At 42.0% G+C, this 21774-nt stretch overlaps 3 protein-coding genes across 3 annotated transcripts; all 3 read left to right on the plus strand.

Moving 5' to 3' along the window:
• The first annotated feature begins 5604 nt into the window (after positions 1-5604).
• On the plus strand, positions 5605-11835 carry krt18a.1 (keratin 18a, tandem duplicate 1). Its single transcript, XM_076740974.1, has 7 exons — positions 5605-6141; positions 8334-8416; positions 8868-9024; positions 10266-10430; positions 10552-10677; positions 10901-11121; positions 11249-11835. Exons 1-7 carry the CDS (start codon positions 5701-5703, stop codon positions 11361-11363), a joined length of 1308 nt encoding a protein of 435 aa, XP_076597089.1. The 5' UTR covers positions 5605-5700; the 3' UTR covers positions 11364-11835.
• A 1241-nt stretch (positions 11836-13076) lies between these two features.
• On the plus strand, positions 13077-15830 carry LOC143326918 (keratin, type I cytoskeletal 18-like). The gene is made up of 7 exons (XM_076740966.1): positions 13077-13469; positions 14217-14299; positions 14382-14538; positions 14662-14826; positions 14921-15046; positions 15197-15420; positions 15716-15830. Exons 1-7 carry the CDS (start codon positions 13077-13079, stop codon positions 15828-15830), a joined length of 1263 nt encoding a protein of 420 aa, XP_076597081.1.
• Positions 15831-18681: 2851 nt separating this feature from the next.
• On the plus strand, positions 18682-21516 carry LOC143327070 (keratin, type I cytoskeletal 18-like). The gene is made up of 7 exons (XM_076741219.1): positions 18682-19084; positions 19834-19916; positions 19999-20155; positions 20279-20443; positions 20538-20663; positions 20796-21019; positions 21387-21516. Exons 1-7 carry the CDS (start codon positions 18692-18694, stop codon positions 21514-21516), a joined length of 1278 nt encoding a protein of 425 aa, XP_076597334.1. The 5' UTR covers positions 18682-18691.
• The last annotated feature ends 258 nt before the right edge of the window (positions 21517-21774 follow it).

Consider the following 21774-nt stretch of genomic DNA (forward strand, 5'->3'; position numbering starts at 1 on the left):
CACCTGGTAGGAATGTTCCACACACCTGTAAACTGTCTGCACACAAGTGTTTTCCATCTGTGTAGCACCCAGTGAGTCATTCTGAGCTTCTTTATGCTGTTACTATCTCACAATGGCATCGGGAGCTGTCTGACCAGTGATGCTTATTCTCCCATTCAGACAGATGTGTCACATAGATACACTGCTGTCACATGATATCTTTACAGTAGGAGCAAGTGAGGGAGTTTGTGACTGAAAAGCATTTAATGGGAGACCAACTAATCATCTTGTCCTCCCACTGAACGAGGTGTTGAGTGTTGAATAGTCAAAGGCTCGGTCAGTAGCTGACCCGAGGTCAGATACTGGACAATCCCTTGGCCAGATCCACAAATGAGACTTCTCAGTGGTCGTCCTCTGCTTCTGTCTGTGCTTCTGTCAGTGCTGCTGTGATTTAGCACTTTCCGTGGGTGTTCTGACCCCTGAGGTCGGAACAGAACAAGGATGGTCCGCCTGAACAAGAAGTCTACAGTCTCAATGAACAGCTTCAGCCAGCTGTAGTTAAGATTTTACTCCAGTAAAGAAGAGTTTCAACTCACAAATATAATCAGATGATCATGAGTCAAAGTCATGAGTGCAGTAACTCAGCTGTAACAACAAACACTGTCCTTGTAACCAACCAGAGCACCATCCAAACAGAAAAATGAGGTGGTCTCAGGTGGCTTTCACACCGACCGTATAAATACCGTATATACACATACACATTTGACCCCTTTGCCCTGCCACATATCAAGCAACAGTGAGAGTATGGCCTGCAAGACCATTTCTCATACTGCAGGCGTGACTGTCTTGTGACTTCCCAGACGCCATCACAGTCAGTGGCATTATGACAGGAGGTTCATGAGGATTGTGGATTAAAGCAAACAAAGGCTTAGCATTGCCCCTCACATGCCAAGCAGCGCACAGACTGAAGTATATGGAGGTTTTTATCAGTGTTAAAGCAGCACCTTCCCATGGAAAGCCTTGTGTGTACAAAACAAATCAGTGTCATTTAATAATCATTTCAAACATGCAAATGTTTTAAAGGAACGTTTCTCACAGATTTTTATCCCCCCACATACCAGAAAGTTGCAAGCTCTGTTTCTGGCTGTTCATCACCATTTACAGTAAAAGAAGATGAAGACAGCTGAGAACATTTTCACAGTAAACAACAGAGAGGAAGTGAGAGAAAATGAAAATGGTCTGCTGGTTATTCCCCACACTCCCTCAAAGATAAAACATATAGTTAAACTTATGATAAAACTTGTGGTTTTATATAGTCTTTCTCTCTCTGTACACACAATAATAATAACAACTTTATACCACGTTAATTGAAACATCCATTATTTGTTTATATGTATGGGAGAAAACTGAGTTCTCGAAGGAACAGAGATTAGCTTGTAGGTGGGAGGGGAACCATTGGTGGTGGGTGATGACTATCGCAGTAACGACAGACAAACATTCTTGATATCGTGCCAGAAATGTTGAGCTAAGTCCTAGGTGGCGTCGCTGCCTGCCAAAACCTGCGACAAAGGACAGAATCATTTCAGAGGGATGTCCGCAAAAACATTGATCCCTCTCACATTCTAAAATCATTACAGAAATATAGAGTTTAAACTAATAGGAGTCAAGAGTTTTAAAGAAATAAAAAAAATCTGTTAGTTGCTTAGATGATGAGAGTTGCAACCATTCGTATCTAATGGTACCATTTTGTACTGTTGTGCAACAGAAATTGTGTCAAAAGGTTGTGAAACCCATACACGGCTCTTGTTGTAACATAGATGCTTTTCCCAGCATCATGTTGATTTTACGTTGAATAAATGCTTTCTCGGCAGCAGGCATGCAGTGACATGTCAAGATGAAAGATGAAGAAAGAGGAAAAGCATTACTGTATTTCACACACCTTGATGAAAGGTGCTCAGGTTGCTATTTAACTTAGTGAATCAAAGGTCCTTCCATAAATTGTACTTTGGGAAATACTCTTTTTCTCTGTTTTTCCAAGAATGAGATGAGAAAATAAACAGCTAACCTGACTTTTCCCAGAGTTCAGAAATATGCCTATCAATGTGTCTTAAGCCCAGTAATGAACACATCTTGTTTGTTTTGTATTTGGTGAGCACATAGTTTAATAGGACTCTGTACCAGCATGATGACACCACACCTGGTAACCTCTGTTACCAAATGGCTTCACTAAACACGGTTATGCGCTCTGCCCTTGTTCTCCAAGAAATATTTTTCAGCACGAAACCCTGAAACCACAGTCATTTTTGCATTTGTTTTATACATGTCTGCCTGTATAGGGATTAAACAAACAAACATGTGCAAATTAGTGACCTTCAGAGACAATGGTTGCTCTATTTCTTCATATTTGAGGGAGCCAGGCTAACTTTTTCCACCTGTTTCCAATCTTAATGCTAACCTATCGACCATGTCCCAGCCCCAGCTCCCTCATTAACCTAATCTTCTTACCTCACCAAATGTTAAACTTTTCCTACAAAATAATCACTTCCATTAAAGTGTTAGCCTACACAAATGTAGGCTAATGTCTTTATTGTCTCGCGTTGGTTTACTTGGGAAAGCCGAGAGACTGAAGGCTGCAGTAATCTCTATCATTTATCTTCCACATACAGTGAGTTTGAAACTCAGTGCCTTATCTGCTCGACATGGTTATCATCTTTGCACCTCAATCTCTGTTTTCTCTGTCGAGCGTGGCAGCCATCAGGATCAGACAAAACCACTGCCACTGCTAGACGAATGAAAACCCTGAAACTGGCCAACCTTAAAACCCCCCTGAGTGACTGGCTCTGGTTTTGTCTGAAAATGGGATTACTCACTTTTGGAAAAGATTCACATTGTCTGATGTTTAGCTGTTTATCAGAAGGACATATTTTTGATGTTATCTGTCCCTCCACCTTTATTTTTATCTCTGTCTGTGTGTCTCCTCCTTTCTCGGTTGCTTTCTCTTTGTCTAGATAAACAAAGACATAACATAAGAACTTCATAAAAAGCTTATTCTTATGACAAGAATCTACAAATTGGATTGGATGCATTTGGCATTTGCATCATTATCATAATACATGTTTTGAGGCAACCTCCTATGAAGACACTTTATTGCTATGATTAGCTGGAATCCCTTTTGTTTGCCTACTCAGTGACAGTACAAGAGAGGTTTTGATTTCAACAAGAGCTCTTTATACTTTAATATCCTGCTGCTGTTCCTTCCTGAAAAACAAACAAAATCATGGAGCAAGGATGAGACTGAGCATGATGAGAGACCAACAGGGAACTACAAAGCATCTGAGAACAAGTTGATGCTCATACCGAAGACCATATGCGGGAAGGTCAACGGTGATTTCCAAATAAGACTTCATTATTGTTGCCTAATGGTTTGCACCCTGTAAATCAGAATGTTAAGCTTTGATGGCAGACAGACATATCAGATAACACAACCCTCCATGCTTTTTCTTAACTTCAAATGACCGACAAAAGAAAACATGAAACTGCAAAGGCACTCCAAAAGGCAACAGAAAAGGTGGGTTTCCGTCTTTGTTATAAGCCAATAACACGTAGCTTTAGAGGAACCATGTGTGGAATGTACTTAAAAACCTGCAGGGGGGCTTCTGGAGAATGTTTACTGGTTCAGAAACCCTATTGTTCCAACATATCTGCTAAGGAGACTGGAATTGCTCCTTTGTTTGACCATATCCTTTATGGGAGGGGGACGATCAGACACACATCCGGCTATGTAGGATAGATAACATACTGTACTACACATAACATCTGGAGCTACCTAACATCTTAAAACCCTCATTTAACTCTATATCTTTGTTCAAGCTTATTAAACATTGTATTTTAGTTTTATCCCCTTGACCACACATTTTTTACTTCTCATGTTTGCAGATCATTTTTTAATGTATGCTGTGCTATTTTAGATCTTTATATGTATTTTTCCTGCAGTTCCAGGAAGCCATTAGTGGAAACCACTGGATGCCTGGAATGGCATAAATATATCTTTCAATTTAAAACATACTGTGAGGGAAATGGTTAAGTGTGATTTAAAGGACTTGTAGTTACTGGGCTAAAACCCAGCAGAGCCCATTAAAACCATCTGATGTGAGTGCAGATGTTCCTTTTTCACATGATGTGTGTCTGAGGGTTTTGTCCACAATAAACATTACAGATACACATGGAAGTTGAAAATCATATCACAAGACTACCAGACGACAGTGTCCTGCGAATTTGTACTGTTGAATGAGAGGGTTCACCTCTCCAGGTGGAATATGGCATGATCTCACCCACCTATAGTGACTCAAACAATGAGTTGAAAGTGATGAACAGACCCTAAGGCATGTCTCAACTGAACTCCTGGAAGTTGATGATGCCTCGTTGTATGTCACTGTTTTTAGGGCGGGGATTGTGAAGCAAGCGGCAACGTGTTGATGAGTCTAATGTAGGTGACAAAATGCAACTCGTTCTCACTCCCAACTCGTCACATATTGGCGCTTGGTAAGGAGTCCTATGCGTCACTTGTTAAGGCACTGCGTAACCCTTTAGTGTCATTTCAACGTGCAGGGGAGTCCAATAGACTTACAGACAGTTCTCACTGTTTGTGTAGTCTTTTGGCTAAAGAGGGAGAGGTGGGGGGGACAAGCATACGTCTTTCACCCAAAAGATCATTATTACATTAATGTATGTTAACTTAATGTATGTATGCAACTACTCGTCATGCTAAACCATGATCTTTTGCTTTGCATGTTTATTATTGGTCTCAGTGAGCTTTATTTTTAAAGTGTAACTGGGCGATGTTCACCCCATGTTACATATTAATTATTGCTAACTTGACCTGCACGTTGCCACTAAAGGGTTACCCAAAGTGATGACTATGCGTCTATATATGATGAGTTGGGACTGAGAATTTGTTGCAAAGTGAGAAACATTTATTTATGCACCAACATCTTCGTAGACATTATTGAGGCTGTTGGATACCTCGTCCATCTGTAATAAATACCCATACAAATCTACCTTCACAGTATAGATTCTCCTTGTATCGTAACTTCGTACAATCATGGGAGATAATGGCTGAGGTTATTTTCAATTTATTTTATTATAAACAATTCCCCTGACTGACAATGAATTTACAACAATCATAGTCTGATGTCATTTATGCTTCAGTGCCACACAAACTCCACTGTTGTCCAAAAACTACTAAAAACACCTAGGAGAAGAAATGTATTGTTGGTTTTAATATCTTTGGGGGAATTGCTGAAATAAAGGTGAAATGATGTTCTTGGACTTTACTGTTCTATCAGTACAAGCCAAGTGATATTTAGAATTATTCATGTCTAATAAAAAATGTCTAGTTTTTTATTTTTCCAAATTCTGCAAATCTCCAGGTTATTGGATTCCACTGAGTCCTAAGAATTTACCAACTTAGGAAGCTTGTGAAGCACAAAGGCATGGTCTGAGCAAGTCCTGCGGTTTAGGCCTGTGGAAAAGAGGGAGGTGACTCAGGGTGGGGGGGAGTGGCCTGATGGGCGGACCTGAGGGCCCACAAGGTTTATATAGTTTAACAGCTTCCCCTCTCCTCCTGCCTTGTGTCTGTGAGCTCCCATTTCTGCCTGCCCGTCTGTGCCTCTCTCTCTTACTCACAGTCTCTCTCACAGAGTCTCACACTCTACTACAACAATGAAAACCTCCATGCAAACTGCATACTCTGTGCGCACCTCCAGTAGTAGCAGGCCTCCTGCTATGTCATTCACCCGTACCTCTGCTCCTGTCTACAGGGCACCCACTATCCATGGCGGGGCCGGTGGGGGCCGCATCAGTGTCTCCTCCGGCATCCGCAGTGGGTTGGGAACCGGCATGGGAATGGGCTCTGGAGCAGGGGGCTTCTCCAGCAGCGTCCAGGTGAGCACCAGCGGGAAGAGCGGCGACATCATGGGCAATGAGAAGTTCGCCATGCAGAACCTGAATGACCGTCTGGCCAACTACCTGGAGACTGTGAGGAACCTGGAGCAGGCCAACCACAAGCTGGAGATTAAGATCAAGGAGGCCCTGGAGAAGAGTGGACCTGACTTCAGAGACTACAGCAAGTACCAGGCCATCCTGGACGACCTGAGGAAGAAGGTGAGGAGGGGGCTGGTGGGGGAATGAGCATGTGTTGATTTATTAAGTCTTGAGCAAAAGCACATGAGGGGGACTTGGAGGGAAGGAGGGAGGGAGGGAGGAAGGAAATGGTAATGTGAGAAATGAAGGAAGAAACACAGACTGCGTTATGAGATGGCAAATGTTTTGAGAAGATGTGATGTAAGTGCGATTGAACTAGAAATTTGTTAAGTAGACAAAGTCACAATACACCTTGACGCTACTTACACTGCATTCAAAGAAATTTATTCTGTACTCCCTAACCTGAAGATAACCACATCACTACTCAGGATTACTGCTTGACTGTAGGTTCCTAACAAATGGGGGTTGAACGGATTCCTGCTGGTCCTCGGCACTGTGCCCACCTTGACTCCAAGGGCTGGGGGCCGAGGGCTGGACCGGAAACAGTATGGTGGAGGAATGTTGGCGCATCAGGGGTCAGAGAGACAGGAAACAGAGAATAAAACAAAAAAAACAAGAGATTCCAGGGACTTTACAGACTGTAATGGGTCAACGTGCAGGCCCACACATCATGACTTAAACTAAAATTTACTTCTTTGGTAGAATAACATAACCGTGTGGTCTTAGTTGGACAATGGGACTGAACATACAGTACAGTCATTGTTACTGTGTGTACTTAAAATAGAAGCTTAAGTAGGGGCAGACGGAAAATAAGGAGAAACTCAACTCACTTCTGTCTCATCATTCAAGGTGGAGCTACCTTATTTCATTCTATACTGCATTTTTAAGTAATTAATCTTATAACAAAAATCATTTCACTCTTAAATGATACGCCCCATACAAATCAGTCTGGCACAGTTAACTACTGCAAAAAGATTTTAGAACTGAAAGCAAATGAAGGCATTACACAACCAGGAAAATTAGTAAATCATTGATTGTGGGTTTTGCCCCACTGAATGCAAAGAAAGAGAAAAAACACAGTAACATATTGACTAAACGAGAACTGGACTGTGTCCTCTTGCTGTTATTCTTCATTCAAAGCTACTTTTTCCTCTTCAGAAAATGAAGTCAAGTGGATTTTCCAAATGGAAACCAACTGGAGAACACCCAAACACTGTGTGTCTACTTTAGCAGCTCAAGACTGGACACCTGTGTTATTTTTGCATGTTGCCCACAGAGAGCATGCCTTTTTCAAATCTTTTCCTTGTGGGAGCAGCACAGATAGCAGCATCAAGGTCAGCTAACCCTCCTTGAAATTATGACAAATGGGCAAAATGGAAGGCAAAGACAGAAGACTACTCCAGCATCATTCTACAAACATTACATAAAAACTAAAACTCTTTGAAATTAGGTTTTGTTTATTCTACCAACAGCCAAGGGCTTCATTTCATCCAAACAGCCCAATCCAGTACAGCATGCACAGTCAACCACCCATGCAAACACATGTGCACTCACATGACCAAGCACGCACATACACAACCGCCACCACCATCACCACCATCACCACCTTCCTCATGCAAATCATCACCTGCCTCTTTCCTGCTGACAGGATAGATCCTGTTCCTCATCAGCAACAGGCAGTCGCCGCTTGGCAGCTACTGATTGGCTCGTGGACTTTGTCACCTGGATGTCTCCCTTCCCATCCAGTCCAGCCTTTATCTACCGTACTGTGACTGCTAAAGCAAACACTGCAGCCATCTGCCTGCTGCCAGCTGTCACTGAACCTATTACTACTTACTTCACTGGAATTAACACCCATAAAAACAATTAATCATCTACTTCTTCTCCTTCAATAAAAAAACACAAACCTCTAACTATGCAAATGTACGTGATTTCAAAAGTTTAACAACTTCACAAGAGATGTGCTACTTTACTGAAAAGTCCATTCTCAGTGTTTGTGCATGGAAGTTTCAAGTTTCCACACTACATTTATGTGAGTTGAATACTGGATCAGGATTGGCTTCCAAGCTATTTGTGATGTCACAAATCATGCGTGTAGGCTTGCCTCTTTAAAGCTGCATTTTAAATATGCACAGAGAAACTTTCCAATTTTACCATTCAGATGTTTTTTTTTCAAACAAGTATAAACAGTGGCCAATTTGAGTAGAATTTGTTTTATATGTGGAACAGTGTTCTTACAATATTTTAAAAGTTTCCTCCAGTTTTCTTACTTGCAATCTAAATCACCTCTTTCTTTTATAAACCTGTTCCAGGTGTTTGATGCCACCACTGACAATGCCCGCCTGGCTCTCAGCATCGACAACGCTCGCCTGGCAGCCGATGACTTCAGAGTGAAGTAAGTCGTGGCTGCAGCACCACTGAGACTGTAAAACACTCCGCCTGACAGCTGCGGGCACACCCTGCTTAACTGCTGAATGGGTTGAAAGATGAATACACATTGTCATGATCTGAAGAGACAGTTGTTTGTCTTGTAGTCATAAATCATCACCTTTGCATCACAGCTGGTGGAGACGTTTCACTTGTTTCATAAATTAAATGTCACAGCAAACACAGCTGGCAAGTGCCGTGTTGAACATTGTGTGCTGACCAAATAATGGCCATATTTAAACTTAAAGGAAAGATATGTTGGTGATCATTATAGGTCCATTCAGTGACTTAAGTCATTGAGTTATTCATTGAATACCAAGTCTGATAATAGATTAACAAAGTCAGACTAATCTCTGTGAGTCCAAGCAGCTGTGCCAGGCTTTGAAGTTACCCTCACTGCCCTGCCCTGTGCTATTTAGATACGAGTCTGAGATGGCCATCCGCCAGTCTGTGGAGGCCGACATCGTCGGTCTGAGGAAGCTCATCGATGACACCAACATGAGCCGCATGAACCTGGAAAGCGAGATCGAAACCCTGAAGGAGGAGCTCATCCACCTGAAGAAGAACCATGAAAATGTAAGAATGGTGTAGCATGGTAGCTATAGCTATAAACCTGATTCTCATTCTGAAACCTCAACTTTACAGCCCATGAACACTTAGTTTGAAATCTTATACATTTCTCTGTAATATTAAACATTGGTGACTAAATGAGTACGAGGAAAAAAAACATTTTAAGGTATTTATTCAGAGGTTAACATTCAAAAACTTACTGACAGCTTTAGCAAACAACCCAACTCAACTGCCATCACATTTTGTTTCAACTGTTTCTAAACTCTAATTGGTGCTCGGTGAAACTGCATTTTTCCAGCTGAGCCCTGCCCACTTCCAACCAATGAAGAAAGCAAGGACAAAAACAGCAATGTAGAAATGTGAAATAACCAAAACTGTTCTAACATTAGCAGAGAATTCTGTGATGATGCAGGACCTCATCACATCACGGCTGATTTAGAGTACAGCATTTCACCACGGTTTACATAACCTCAGGCTCTGGCTTTGCAGCTTTTGTCTGTTAAAGTCAAAGATTAGTCAGAAGTTGTAGTCAGGCTGCTTCAGCGCGTAATGCTGCTGTCAACAAGTCGGATTAATTATGAACAAAAGTAAATTTCATATATAATATTTGCTTTATAGCTGATCTCAGTAATTCCTTTAAATATCACTACCATGGGCTCTTAAGTTGGATATACTATATATATTACACTGTGCCACGACGGCAGCCCACACATCCTGACATGCTGCAGGGCGTTCTTGAAAACAAGCTTGAGAAAACTTCAGGGGGAAGAGGGAGGTTTGTTAAGAAATCTGAAATATCTGTCAGTGAATTTTGTGGGAAGCCTCATCATAAAAATGCTTCCCATACATATTTGGCAACCGAGAAAACACCAAAGAATTAAAATTACTATAATTTAAGCGCATAAGAAATGCAACCGTTTGTTTACTGAAGGAATTAAGTGTTTCAAGCCCCAGACACAGGTTGAGATGCACCCCCTGTATATTTACCTGACCATAATGTGATTATGGTGGGAAGAGGTTAGGAGTCAGGGCTGGGTCACAGCTCAATAAAAAAAAAGTTTGAAGTGGTAGAATGCAGAAGATCTAAGCAGTACTCTATCCATTTGAAGTGACTGAAAGAATTCACATGGACTTTATTTCATTTGCACCTTTTAAGTGTTACTTTTTGTATTGTTCCCAGTCAGATGACAAGGGTTTGGATTTGTGTTTATGTCCATTAATTCCTCTATTCATTCTCATTTCTATAGGAAGTTATGGAGCTTCGTAACCAGATTGCCCAGTCAGGAGTTCACGTGGATGTCGACGCTCCTAAAGGACAGGACCTGGCTCAGATCATGGCAGAAATAAGGGCCAAGTATGAGAAGATGGCACTGAAGAATCAAGAAGAACTCAAAGCATGGCATGAATCTCAGGTAAATGATTAAGATTCAACTGTCATCTGCAAACAGGGAAGTTCCTCTCAAACAGTCCCTGTTACTTAGTTAGTTAGTAATGATTTTTCATATTTCTTCTTAATTTCAATCCAAATTTCAGATAACAGAAGTGCAGACCCAGGTCACCCACAACACAGAGGCCCTGAAGGGTGCCCAGACAGAGGTGAATGACCTGCGCAGACAGGTGCAAACCCTGGAGATCGAGCTGGAGTCACAGATGAGCCTGGTGAGAAGCACTCAGTCAGCACACACTTCATTTACCTCAACACATGCTTATCTGAACTCCCTACAATGCCCAACTCAGCACTCTCACTTCAAGTCTCTCACATTTACTTTGTTGACACAAGCTTTACACTCTGGTGACCCCTCGCTATGGAGCTGTCATCGGCGAGTTGAGTTCACTGTAAAATTTTAACCCGTTCTTTTCTCTCCCCTTCTCGCGCTCACAGAAAGGCTCTCTGGAGGGCACGCTGAGGGACACAGAGATGCGTTACAACATGGAGATCGAGTCTCTCAATAACATCCTGCTGGGCCTGGAGGGCGAACTCACACAGCTGCGCAACAACATCCAGCTGCAGACGCAGGAGTACGAGGCCCTGCTCAACACAAAGATGAAGCTGGAGGCCGAGATCGCCACATACAGACGGCTGCTGGATGGTGAAGACTTCATGTGAGTATATTAATCATTCTATAATGACAGAATTGTCTGCCCTGGGACCAAACAGCAGATGCAAAGTTCACCATTGAAAACCTGTCCAACTAGCTGGCAATTGATATGCTCTTGATCTGTCATTCAGGCTCCAGGACGCTCTGGAGGACAAGAAAACAGTGAAGACCAAAGTGATGACTGTCACACAGACCCTGGTGGATGGCAAGGTGGTGTCCTCCAGCACAGAAACCAAGAACCTCTGAAAACCAGAAGCAACCACCCGATACTCCCAACAATCACTGTCACTGCATCATAACACTAACATACAACAGGCCAAAAACCACCTTTTCCAATGGGATCTCCTTTCTTCTTAGTCACATGGCATTAACTGACACTGCAATTAGTTTGACTTCCTGGATATACAGCTCACCACAGGTGGATAAATAAACTGGATCAGAGGATAACTAAACCATCTTTTATTTATTTCATCATGATTATTTATGTGTTTGTGTGTTGACCTGCAGATGTTGGCAAAAGTTCAGAATTGCAGAACTGTGAGCTTTTTCAGAGACAAACTCATTGAAGACATTGAAGGTTTCAAAGTAATAAGAGAGTCCAATTAAATGCAAAATATTTTTTATATTTCATCATCTTTGGTTTTCTTTCTGTCCAGTTAAGTCTGCCTGTTGCGCTGTGCTGTTTAGACATTTCAATAAAGTCCATTTGTGAAATTTATCTTGGTGTGAAAATGGTGTTTGTGTGAAACCAGAACCATTTATATCCTTTATCATAACATGACAGAGGAGGAAAAAAATGAATGAATGAATGAATGAATGAATGAAGCAGATAATGGCAGCAGATGGGGCAGAGGAACAATGATTACTTTCACTCCCAAAAGTAATATATGAATTCTTGAGAGGAGTCAATGACACACTGAAATCTTGGCTGAAAACAATATCAATAAAGATAAGTAAATGGGATCACTGATCAGTGGGATCCCTGGAACTAAACTAGGCCTCAGACTATGCATGATGATTATTATATTATTTTTTTAAAACCACTGGTAACTTACGTTCACAGTGAAGGTGCACTGATACCTTTACTCAGGTCCCTCATTAATTTTAATGAGACCACTGCACTGGCCAATGGGTGTGCCAATGTGGGATCACTGTGCAGACCCATCAATACTATCCAAGTGCACATTCCTAGTCTATTATTTTGTAACCTGAACGACTCATTCCACTGCTTACATGGTGATCGTAGTTTGTAAAATGATTGTTGCCCTGTGTTGTAAAATCATTCCTCATACAGAGACCTCTGTGCAGTATTTCTGGGTCTGGTAGGCCTTACTATTAATCCTGCTACTCTTTCTGGATTGTGTTTCATCCACTCATGGATGCCTGAAGCAACATGCCCCATGGTGTATGGATTGACTCAGAAAAGAAAGCCCTAAATGACAAACTGTTTAGTGTAATGACAGAACATGTCACCCAATATAACGGTGTGGCTCACTGTGTTTGTAGACCAAAAGCTCTTTATTACTGAGGCAGGAAGCTTTAGAAACACACACAATGCTTGTTTTGAAGTTTAATCAACAGTTAGTTTTCATGTTTTTATGGAATTTCTTGACTTTACGAAAAATATGGAACATGGCCAGTCTGATCCTTTGTGCTACTGTTTGATATAACTGTTACCATAGCTAGAACTCACTACACACTATCAGTATGGAAATATCAGCACCTAACCTTTTGCCTTTGACAGATTGGTTAGAGTGGGTGTTATGGGGACAAAGTCTATGTAAGAAGGCTAAAGGTAAAATTATAATACAGATAAGAGAGGAGAGGCAGGAAGGAATTTTGCGTCTCAGAGTGATATATAAGACCCGAGAACTCTCCTCTGTCCTCCACTCAGCTGCCAAGCTCCACTTCTCCAGGACGCACCACTTCTTCTGATTGATCACCGCACTTCTTTTAGCGATGGAGCCCATGCTTAAACGACAGCTTTCTTTTGGTATACCTCTCACGGAGAGGAACTATGCCTTCAGCGTCAGTGGAGGAGCAGGCGGCCGTGGGACCAGGATCTCAACCGCCACCTTTGGCACACGGGTTGGCAGCAGCTTCGGGGGTGGGTATGAGTACCAGTCCTCATCCTCTGGGTTAACCTCTGGAAACCTGGCCATCACTAATGAGAAGGTAACCATGCAGCGCCTGAACGACCGCCTGGCTGCCTACCTGGAGACAGTGAGGACTCTGGAGAAGGCCAACAGCAAGCTGGAGATCAAAATCAGAGAGACCATCGAGAAAAGAGGCCCCTTGGAAGGGAGGGACTACAGCAAGTACAACGCCATCATCATGGAGCTGAGGGCCAAGGTGAGTCCATGAATCAGTCGGTCAGTCATTATGATACTTTATGTGTTTTGTTTAGTCTGGTCACTAAATGGAAAATAAAAAAGTGAGAGCAAAAAAAAGTGCATAAAGAAGATCACAGGGTGATGAATTTGGGTCTCCTTCAGCATTTGTCTTTTACAGAGACCACAGTGACGCCAAGTAAAGGAAATGGTCATATAGCATGAACGCCACCAAATGTGTTACAGAGTTTCATGCTGTGTACAGAATATATTTCTAATAAAGCACAGAGTGAGGCAGCTATGCTGTGACAAACCGATCAAAAATACCTGTGAAATTGTGAACAGAACCCTTCACTGACCATGATCTCAATCCTCTGTCCTTTATTCCTCACCATCTTAATGTCACATGTCAAGTGTTGGGGCAAAAGTCATTCCAGGTTTTGTATTATCGTCCCTCCTACACACCCAAATGTTAATGTATCACAATAACAGACTGATTTCACAACATTTATCACCTGCAGACTTTTATCTTTATCTGCATATCGAGCTATGTGAGACACTAGCAAAAAGATAACCGGCTTTGTGTTTTTATGACTTGCAATGTGTTATCAAGGCGGGTCCTGTCACAGCAAAATTTATCAAAGTGAAAATTACGATCTGCAGTCAATCAAAAACGACTGTGGGAGAACAGAAAACAGAAGTGCCACTGAATATATACTGTTTGTATTTTAGACACTGAAAATTACAAAAACTATTTTGTTTCTTCCAGATATTTGACATGATCAAGGGCAATGCACAACTTGCCATCTCTGTTGACAATGCCCGCCTGGCTTCAGACGACTTCAGAATGAAGTGAGTGTTTAGCCTTGCATACAAAATGAAACAGGCTCTCCATCCACTGTGAACATATCTGATATACGATACATTTAATTAGGATGGAGTATGAGCTATCCATGCGTCAGACGGTGGAGGCTGATGTGGCCAGACTGAGGAAGGTTCTGGACGACACCAATGTCATTCGCCTGCACCTGGAGAGTGACATTGAGTCTCTGAAGGAGGAGCTGATCACCCTGAGGAAAAACCATCAGATGGTGAGGGACCTCGGACTGTAGATATGCACCACTATGGCAATCTGTTTGTTCCTCCACATCTTTGCACAGGATAACCCCACTAAACTTCAGGAAATCACTCCCTGACTATTTCCACCTCAACAGGAAGTTGCTGAATTGCGTGCCCAGATCGCGCAGGCTGGTGTCCATGTGGATGTTGATGCTCCTAAAGGACAGGACCTGGCCAAGATCATGGAGGAGATGAGGGCTAGCTATGAGAAGATAGCACTGAAGAATCAGCAGGAGCTCAAAGCATGGCATGAATCGCAGGTAATTTGACAATGCAACGTCATTTTTATTTGGTTGACCAGCTGTGTTTTAAGTACTTTTCCTCTGAACTCGATGTATTTTATCTTGTTTGCAGATCATAGAGGTGCAGGTCCAAGTGACTGAGAGCTCAACAGCTCTGAAGGAAGCCACAAGTCTGGTAACTGAAACAAGGAGGAGGTATCAGTCACTGGACATTGAACTACAGTCTGCACTTAGCCTGGTAACAACATTTGAGCTGGATTGCAAAACTAGTGCATCTTGAACTTTCAATGCATCACCATTGGTTTAAGATTCAAGCCTAAATTATCACTCTTCTTCTCTACTGCATCAACCACCTGCAAAATTAAGCTCTTCCTTCACCTCCTGACAGAAAGCATCACTGGAGGCCACCCTGCGTGACATCGAGGTGCGTTACAACATGGAAGTGGAGAAGTACAATGTGATCATCCTGAGGCTGGAGAATGAGCTCACTCGGATCCGCACCAACATCCAGGAAAAGACACAGGAGTATGAGTTCCTGCTCAACATCAAGGTGAAACTGGAGGGCGAGATCATCGAGTACAGGAGACTGCTGGACGTTGGGGGAGACTTCAAGTGAGTATGAGGGGAGGACACTTGGATGAAACAGTAAAAATGAAGTTGATATCTTCTCAGAAAGTTAACATTCAATGCTCTGTGTCGTGAGGTGACTCATATTAGAGCTTTGTTCATCCCGGGGAAGCCTTCGCAAATTTCAATTCAAATTAGCTTCATGCAAACACGAAGCAACATTGATATGGAAAGTAAGAGTAAATTCATCCCTTACATTTCAACTGCGGAACTGCAGCTTGTTTCACTCATAACAACGAACCACCTTGTATTGATTTTACTCTTTTGTTCACGTTTCCAGACTAGAGGATGCAGTTGATTCGGGGCCGACGGTCCAGACCAAAGTGGTGACTCTCACTCAGACCCTGGTGGATGGCAAACTGGTGTCAGAGAGCAAGGACGTCAAATCCAGTTAAAAGATTGTTTCTTAAAAACTGGGGTGGAAAAGAAAAACTTTGTAACAAAATAAAATGAAGAGAAAGAGTTCCATTGTGCCTATGAGTGTTTTTTAGCTTTGTGTTACAGAGCAAAACAATCATTACATCACATGACATCAGAGTTATCCAGTATGCAGTCATACATCGGCTGATTATCAGACATGGGCTATACAGTATGATTTCATATTCACACATTCAACCTGTTTTTGCTTCATGATTATTGCGTGTTCACTGATGAGAAAATAAGAGTTATACAAGTTATAAGATGATTCGGAAAACGTTCAGTCTGCATTGTAAGGGAATTACAAGAAATAGACGCTCACATAACACTGTGTGACAACACAACAAATTCTTACACTTCAAATTACCTGCTTCCCCTGTGTGAGGATCTGCTGGATTTGTCTGCTCCTAGTGTTCTCTGTTTCCCTTTTCTTTTGCCTCACCTGTGCTTTGTTTGTTCACAGTGCCTGCCAGCCACTTTCAGCCTTTGTCCAGCCTCAGCCTCCCACGTAGGGAATTGTTTGTTCCACTCATTGAGTGCGCCTTTTGTTTCTTCTCCCACTCCTTGAGTGCGCTTTCTGTTATTTGTTACCACTCCTTTTGAGTGCGCTTTTGGTTATTTATTCTACTCCTTATGACTACGTTTTTTGTTGTACATTTGGTTATTAAATTTGTTTTCTTTTTCTACTCTTGTCTCCTGGTCTGTACTTTGAGTCTAGTTGTTTCTAAATTTTGGCCAAGCCTAACACCCTGCCTCGAGTTTTTTATGCTAAGCTACGTTAAACAGCTGCTGGTGGTAGAGTGATATCAATTTCTTTTTGTCCCAGAGTGTTGCAAAATTATTCCCAACATTTTCCGACTATTCCTCTCAGTTCAAGTCAATAGTTTACGTACAGTATCATTATATTGTACAGTATGGCACACCTGTCTGCTGCGGGAAATTCTTTCAGCTTCTGAAACATTAATTAATTGGCAATTGATTTGTTCTTGATCTGTCGTTCAGGCTCCAGGACGCTCTCAAAGACAAGAAAACAGTGAAGACCAAAGTGATGACTGTCGCACAGACCCTGGTGGATGGCAAGGTGGTGTCCTCCAGCACAGAAACCAAGGACCTCTGAAAACCAGAAGCAACCACTCGATACTCCCAACAATCACTGTCACTGCATCATAACACTAACATACAACAGGCCAAAAACCACCTTTTCCAATGGGTTCTCCTTTCTTCTTAGTCACATGGCATTAACTGACGCTGCAATTAGTTTGACTTCCTGGATATACAGCTCACCACAGGTGGATAAATAAACTGGATCAGAGGATAACCAAACCATCTTTTATTTATTTCGTTGTGATTATTTATGTGTTTCATATGATGACTTGCGACTAACAAAAGTTCAGAATTGCAGAACTGTGAGCTTTTTTGGAGACAAACTCATTGAAGACATTGAAGATTTCAAAGTAATGAGAAACCAATTAAATGCAAAATATTTTTTATATTTCATCATCTTTGGTTTTCTTTCTGTCCAGTTAAGTCTGCCTGTTGCGCTGTGCTGTTCAGACATTTCAATAAAGTCCATTTGTGAAATTTATCTTGGTGTGAAAATGGTGTTTGTGTGAAACCAGAACCATTTATATCCTTTATCATAACATGACAGAGGAGGAAAAAAATGAATGAATGAATGAATGAATGAATGAATAAATGAAGCAGATAATGACAGCAGATGGGGCAGAGGAACAATGATTACTTTCACCCCCAAAAGTAATATATGAATTCTTGAGAGGAGTCAATGACACACTGAAATCTTGGCTGATAACAATATCAATAAAGATAAGTAAATGGGATCACTGATCAGTGGGATCCCTGGAACTAAACTAGGCCTCAGACTATGCATGATGATTATTATATATTTTTAAAACCACTGGTAACTTAAGCTTACAGTAAAAGTGCACTGATACCTTTACTTTAAAGAACACAGGTCCCTCATTAATTTTAATGAGACCACTGCACTGGCCAATGGGTGTGCCAATGTGGGATCACTGTGCAGACCCATCAATACTATCCAAGTGCACATTCCTAGTCTATTATTTTGTAACCTGAACGACTCATTCCACTGCTTACATGGTGATCGTAGTTTGTAAAATGATTGTTGCCCTGTGTTGTAAAATCATTCCTCATACAGAGACCTCTGTGCAGTATTTCTGGCATCTGGTAGGCCTTACTATTAATCCTGTTACTCTTTCTGGATTGTGTTTCATCCACTCATGGATGCCTGAAGCAACATGCCCCATGGTGTATGGATTGACTCAGAAAAGAAAGCGCGAAATGACAAACTGTTTAGTGTAATGACAGAACATGTCACCCAATATAACGGTGCGGCTCACTGTGTTTGTAGACCAAAAGCTCTTTATTACTGAGGCAGGAAGCTTTAGAAACACAAACAATGCTTGTTTTGAAGTTTAATCAACAGTTAGTTTTCGTGTTTTTATGGAATTTCTTGACTTTACGAAAAATATGGAACATGGCCAGTCTGATCCTTTGTGCTGCCGTTGATATAATTGATACCATAGCTAGAACTCACTACACACTATCAGTATGGAAATATTAGCATACCCTTTTGACTTTGACAGATTGGTTAGAGTGGGTGTTATGGGGACAAAGCCTGTGTAAGAAGGCTAAAGATAAAATTATAATACAGATAAGAGAGGAGAGGCAGGAAGGAATTTTGCGTTTCAGAGTGATATATAAGACCCGAGAACTCTCCTCTGTCCTCCACTCAGCTGCCAAGCCCCTCTGTACCAGGACGCACTACATCTTCTGATTGATCACCGCACTTCTTTTAGCGATGGAGCCCATGCTTAAACGACAGCTTTCTTTTGGTATACCTCTCACGGAGAGGAACTATCCCTTCAGCGTCAGTGGAGGAGCAGGCGGCCGTGGGACCAGGATCTCAACCGCCACCTTTGGCACACGGGTTGGCAGCAGCTTCGGGGGTGGGTATGAGTACCAGTCCTCATCCTCTGGGTTAACATCTGGAAACCTGGCCATCGCTAATGAGAAGGTAACCATGCAGCACCTGAACGACCGCCTGGCTGCCTACCTGGAGACAGTGAGGACTCTGGAGAAGGCCAACAGCAAGCTGGAGATCAAAATCAGAGAGGCCATCGAGAAAAGAGGCCCCTTGGAAGGGAGGGACTACAGCAAATACAACGCCATCATCATGGAGCTGAGGACCAAGGTGAGTCCATGAATCAGTCGGTCAGTCATTATGGTACTTTATGTGTTTTGTTTAGTCTGGTCACTAAATGGAAAATAAAAAAAGTGAGAGCAAAAAAAAAGTGCATAAAGAAGATCACAGGGTGATGAATTTGGGTCTCCTTCAGCATTTGTCTTTTACAGAGACCACAGTGACGCCAAGTAAAGGAAATGGTCATATAGCATGAACGCCACCAAATATGTTACAGAGTTTCATGCTGTGTACAGAATATATTTCTAATAAAGCACAGAGTGAGGCAGCTATGTTGTGACAAACCGATCAAAAATACCTGTGAAATTGTGAACAGAACCCTTCACTGACCATGATCTCAATCCTCTGTCCTTTATTCCTCACCATTTAAATGTCACATGTCAAGTGTTGGGGCAAAAGTCATTCCAGGTTTTGTATTATCGTCCCTCCTACACACCCAAATGTTAATGTATCAGTATAACAGACTGATTTCACAACATTTATCACTTGCAGACTCCTATCTTTATCTGAATATCGAGCTATGTGAGACACTAGCAAAAAGATAACCGGCTTTGTGTCTTAATGACTTGCAGTGTGTTATCAAGGCGGGTCCTGTCGCAGCAAAATTTATCAAAGTGAAAATTACGATCTGCAGTCAATCAAAAATGACTGTGGGAGAACAGAAAACAGAAGTGCCACTGAGTATATACTGTCTGTATTTTACACACTGAAAATTACAAAAACTATTTTGTTTCTTCCAGATATTTGACATGATCAAGGGCAATGCACATGTTGCCATCGCTCTTGACAATGCACGCCTGGCTTCAGACGACTTTAGAATCAAGTGAGTGTTTAGCCTTGTATGCAAAATGAAACAGGCTCTCCATCCACTGTGAACATATCTGATATACGATACATTTAATTAGGATGGAGTATGAGCTATCCATGCGTCAGGCGGTGGAGGCTGATGTGGCCAGACTGAGGAAGATTCTGGACGACACCAACGTCATTCGCCTGCACCTGGAGACCGACATTGAGTCTCTGAAGGAGGAGCTGATCACCCTGAGGAATAACCATCAGACGGTGAGGGACCTCGGACTGTAGATATGCACCACTATGGCAATCTGTTTGTTCCTCCACATCTTTGCACAGGATAACCCCACTAACCTTCAGGAAATCACTCCCTGACCATTTCCACCTCAACAGGAAGTTGCTGAATTGCGTGCCCAGATCACGCAGGTTGGCATCTATGTGGATGTTGATGCTCCTAAAGGACAGGACCTGGCCAAGATCATGGAGGAGATGAGGGATAGCTATGAGAAGATAGCACTGAAGAACCAGCAGGAGCTCAAAGCATGGCATGAATCACAGGTAATTTGACAATGCAAAGTCATTTTTATTTGGTTGACCAGCTGTGTTTTAAGTACTTTTCCTCTGAACTCTATGTATTTTATCTTGTTTGCAGATCACAGAGGTGCAGGTCCAAGTGACTGAGAGCTCAACAGCTCTGAAGGAAGCCACAAGTCTGGTAACTGAAACAAGGAGGAGTTATCAGTCACTGGACATTGAACTACAGTCTGCACTTAGCCTGGTAATCAAAACTAATGCAATTTGAACTTTCAATGCATCACCAGTGGTTTAAGATTTAAGCCTAAACTATCACTCTTTTTCTCTACTGCATCAACCAACTGCAAAATTAAGCTCTTCCTTCACCTCCTGACAGAAAGCATCACTGGAGGCCACCCTGCGTGACATCGAGGTGCGTTACAACATGGAAGTGGAGAAGTACAATGTGATCATCCTGAGGCTGGAGAATGAGCTTACTCGGATCCGCACCGACATCCAGGAAAAGACACAGGAGTATGAGTTCCTGCTCAACATCAAGGTGAAACTGGAGGGCGAGATCATCGAGTACAGGAGACTGCTGGATGTTGGGGGAGACTTCAAGTGAGTATGAGGGGAGGACACTTGGATGAAACAGTAAAAATGAAGTTGATATCTTCACAGAAAGTTAACATTCAATGCTCTGTGTCGTGAGGTGACTCATATTAGAGCTTTGTTCATCCCAGGGAAGCCTTTGCAAATTTCGATTCACATTAGCTTCATGCAAACACGAAGCAACATTGATATGGAAAGTAAGAGTAAATTCATGCCTTACATTTCAACTGCGGAACTGCAGGTTGTGTATACAGCATAACTTTAATATGAATTATATTTAATGGCAAAACAGTGACGCTAAGAATCTCATTGCAGTGTTTCACTCATAACAACGAACCACCTTGTATTGATTTTACTCTTTTGTTCACTTTTCCAGACTAGAGGATGCAGTTGATTCGGCACAGACGGTCCAGACCAAAGTGGTCACTGTCACTCAGACCCTGGTGGATGGCAGAGTGGTGTCAGCGAGCAAGGACGTCAAATCCAGTGAAATGATTGTTTCTTAAAAACTGGGGTGGAAAAGAAAAACTTAACAAAATAAAATGAAGAGAAAGCGTTCAATTGTGCCTATGAGTGTTTTTTAGCTTTGTGTTACAGAGCAAAACAAACATTACATCACATGACATCAGAGTTATCCAGTATGCAGTCATACATCGGCTGATTATCAGACATGGGCTATACAGTATGATTTCATATTCACACATTCAACCTGTTTTTGCTTTGTTATTGTGTGTAGACTGATGAGAAAATGAGAGATATACAAG

This window comes from Chaetodon auriga, chromosome 10 (genome assembly GCF_051107435.1).
Source record: "Chaetodon auriga isolate fChaAug3 chromosome 10, fChaAug3.hap1, whole genome shotgun sequence".
NCBI lineage: Eukaryota > Metazoa > Chordata > Actinopteri > Chaetodontiformes > Chaetodontidae > Chaetodon > Chaetodon auriga.

Excerpts from the sequence above, each read along its gene's own strand:
- LOC143326918 (XM_076740966.1), top strand. The coding sequence starts at position 13,077 with ATGGAGCCCATGCTTAAACGACAGCTTTCTTTTGGTATACCTCTCACG. Across the intron at positions 15,047-15,196 it reads TACAGTCTGCACTTAGCCTG|AAAGCATCACTGGAGGCCAC; the intron begins GTAACAACATTT and ends ACCTCCTGACAG. Across the intron at positions 15,421-15,715 it reads GACGTTGGGGGAGACTTCAA|ACTAGAGGATGCAGTTGATT; the intron begins GTGAGTATGAGG and ends TCACGTTTCCAG.
- krt18a.1 (XM_076740974.1), top strand. The coding sequence starts at position 5,701 with ATGAAAACCTCCATGCAAACTGCATACTCTGTGCGCACCTCCAGTAGT. Across the intron at positions 8,417-8,867 it reads GCCGATGACTTCAGAGTGAA|ATACGAGTCTGAGATGGCCA; the intron begins GTAAGTCGTGGC and ends TGTGCTATTTAG. Across the intron at positions 11,122-11,248 it reads CTGGATGGTGAAGACTTCAT|GCTCCAGGACGCTCTGGAGG; the intron begins GTGAGTATATTA and ends TCTGTCATTCAG.
- LOC143327070 (XM_076741219.1), top strand. The coding sequence starts at position 18,692 with ATGGAGCCCATGCTTAAACGACAGCTTTCTTTTGGTATACCTCTCACG. Across the intron at positions 19,917-19,998 it reads TCAGACGACTTTAGAATCAA|GATGGAGTATGAGCTATCCA; the intron begins GTGAGTGTTTAG and ends ACATTTAATTAG. Across the intron at positions 20,156-20,278 it reads TGAGGAATAACCATCAGACG|GAAGTTGCTGAATTGCGTGC; the intron begins GTGAGGGACCTC and ends CCACCTCAACAG.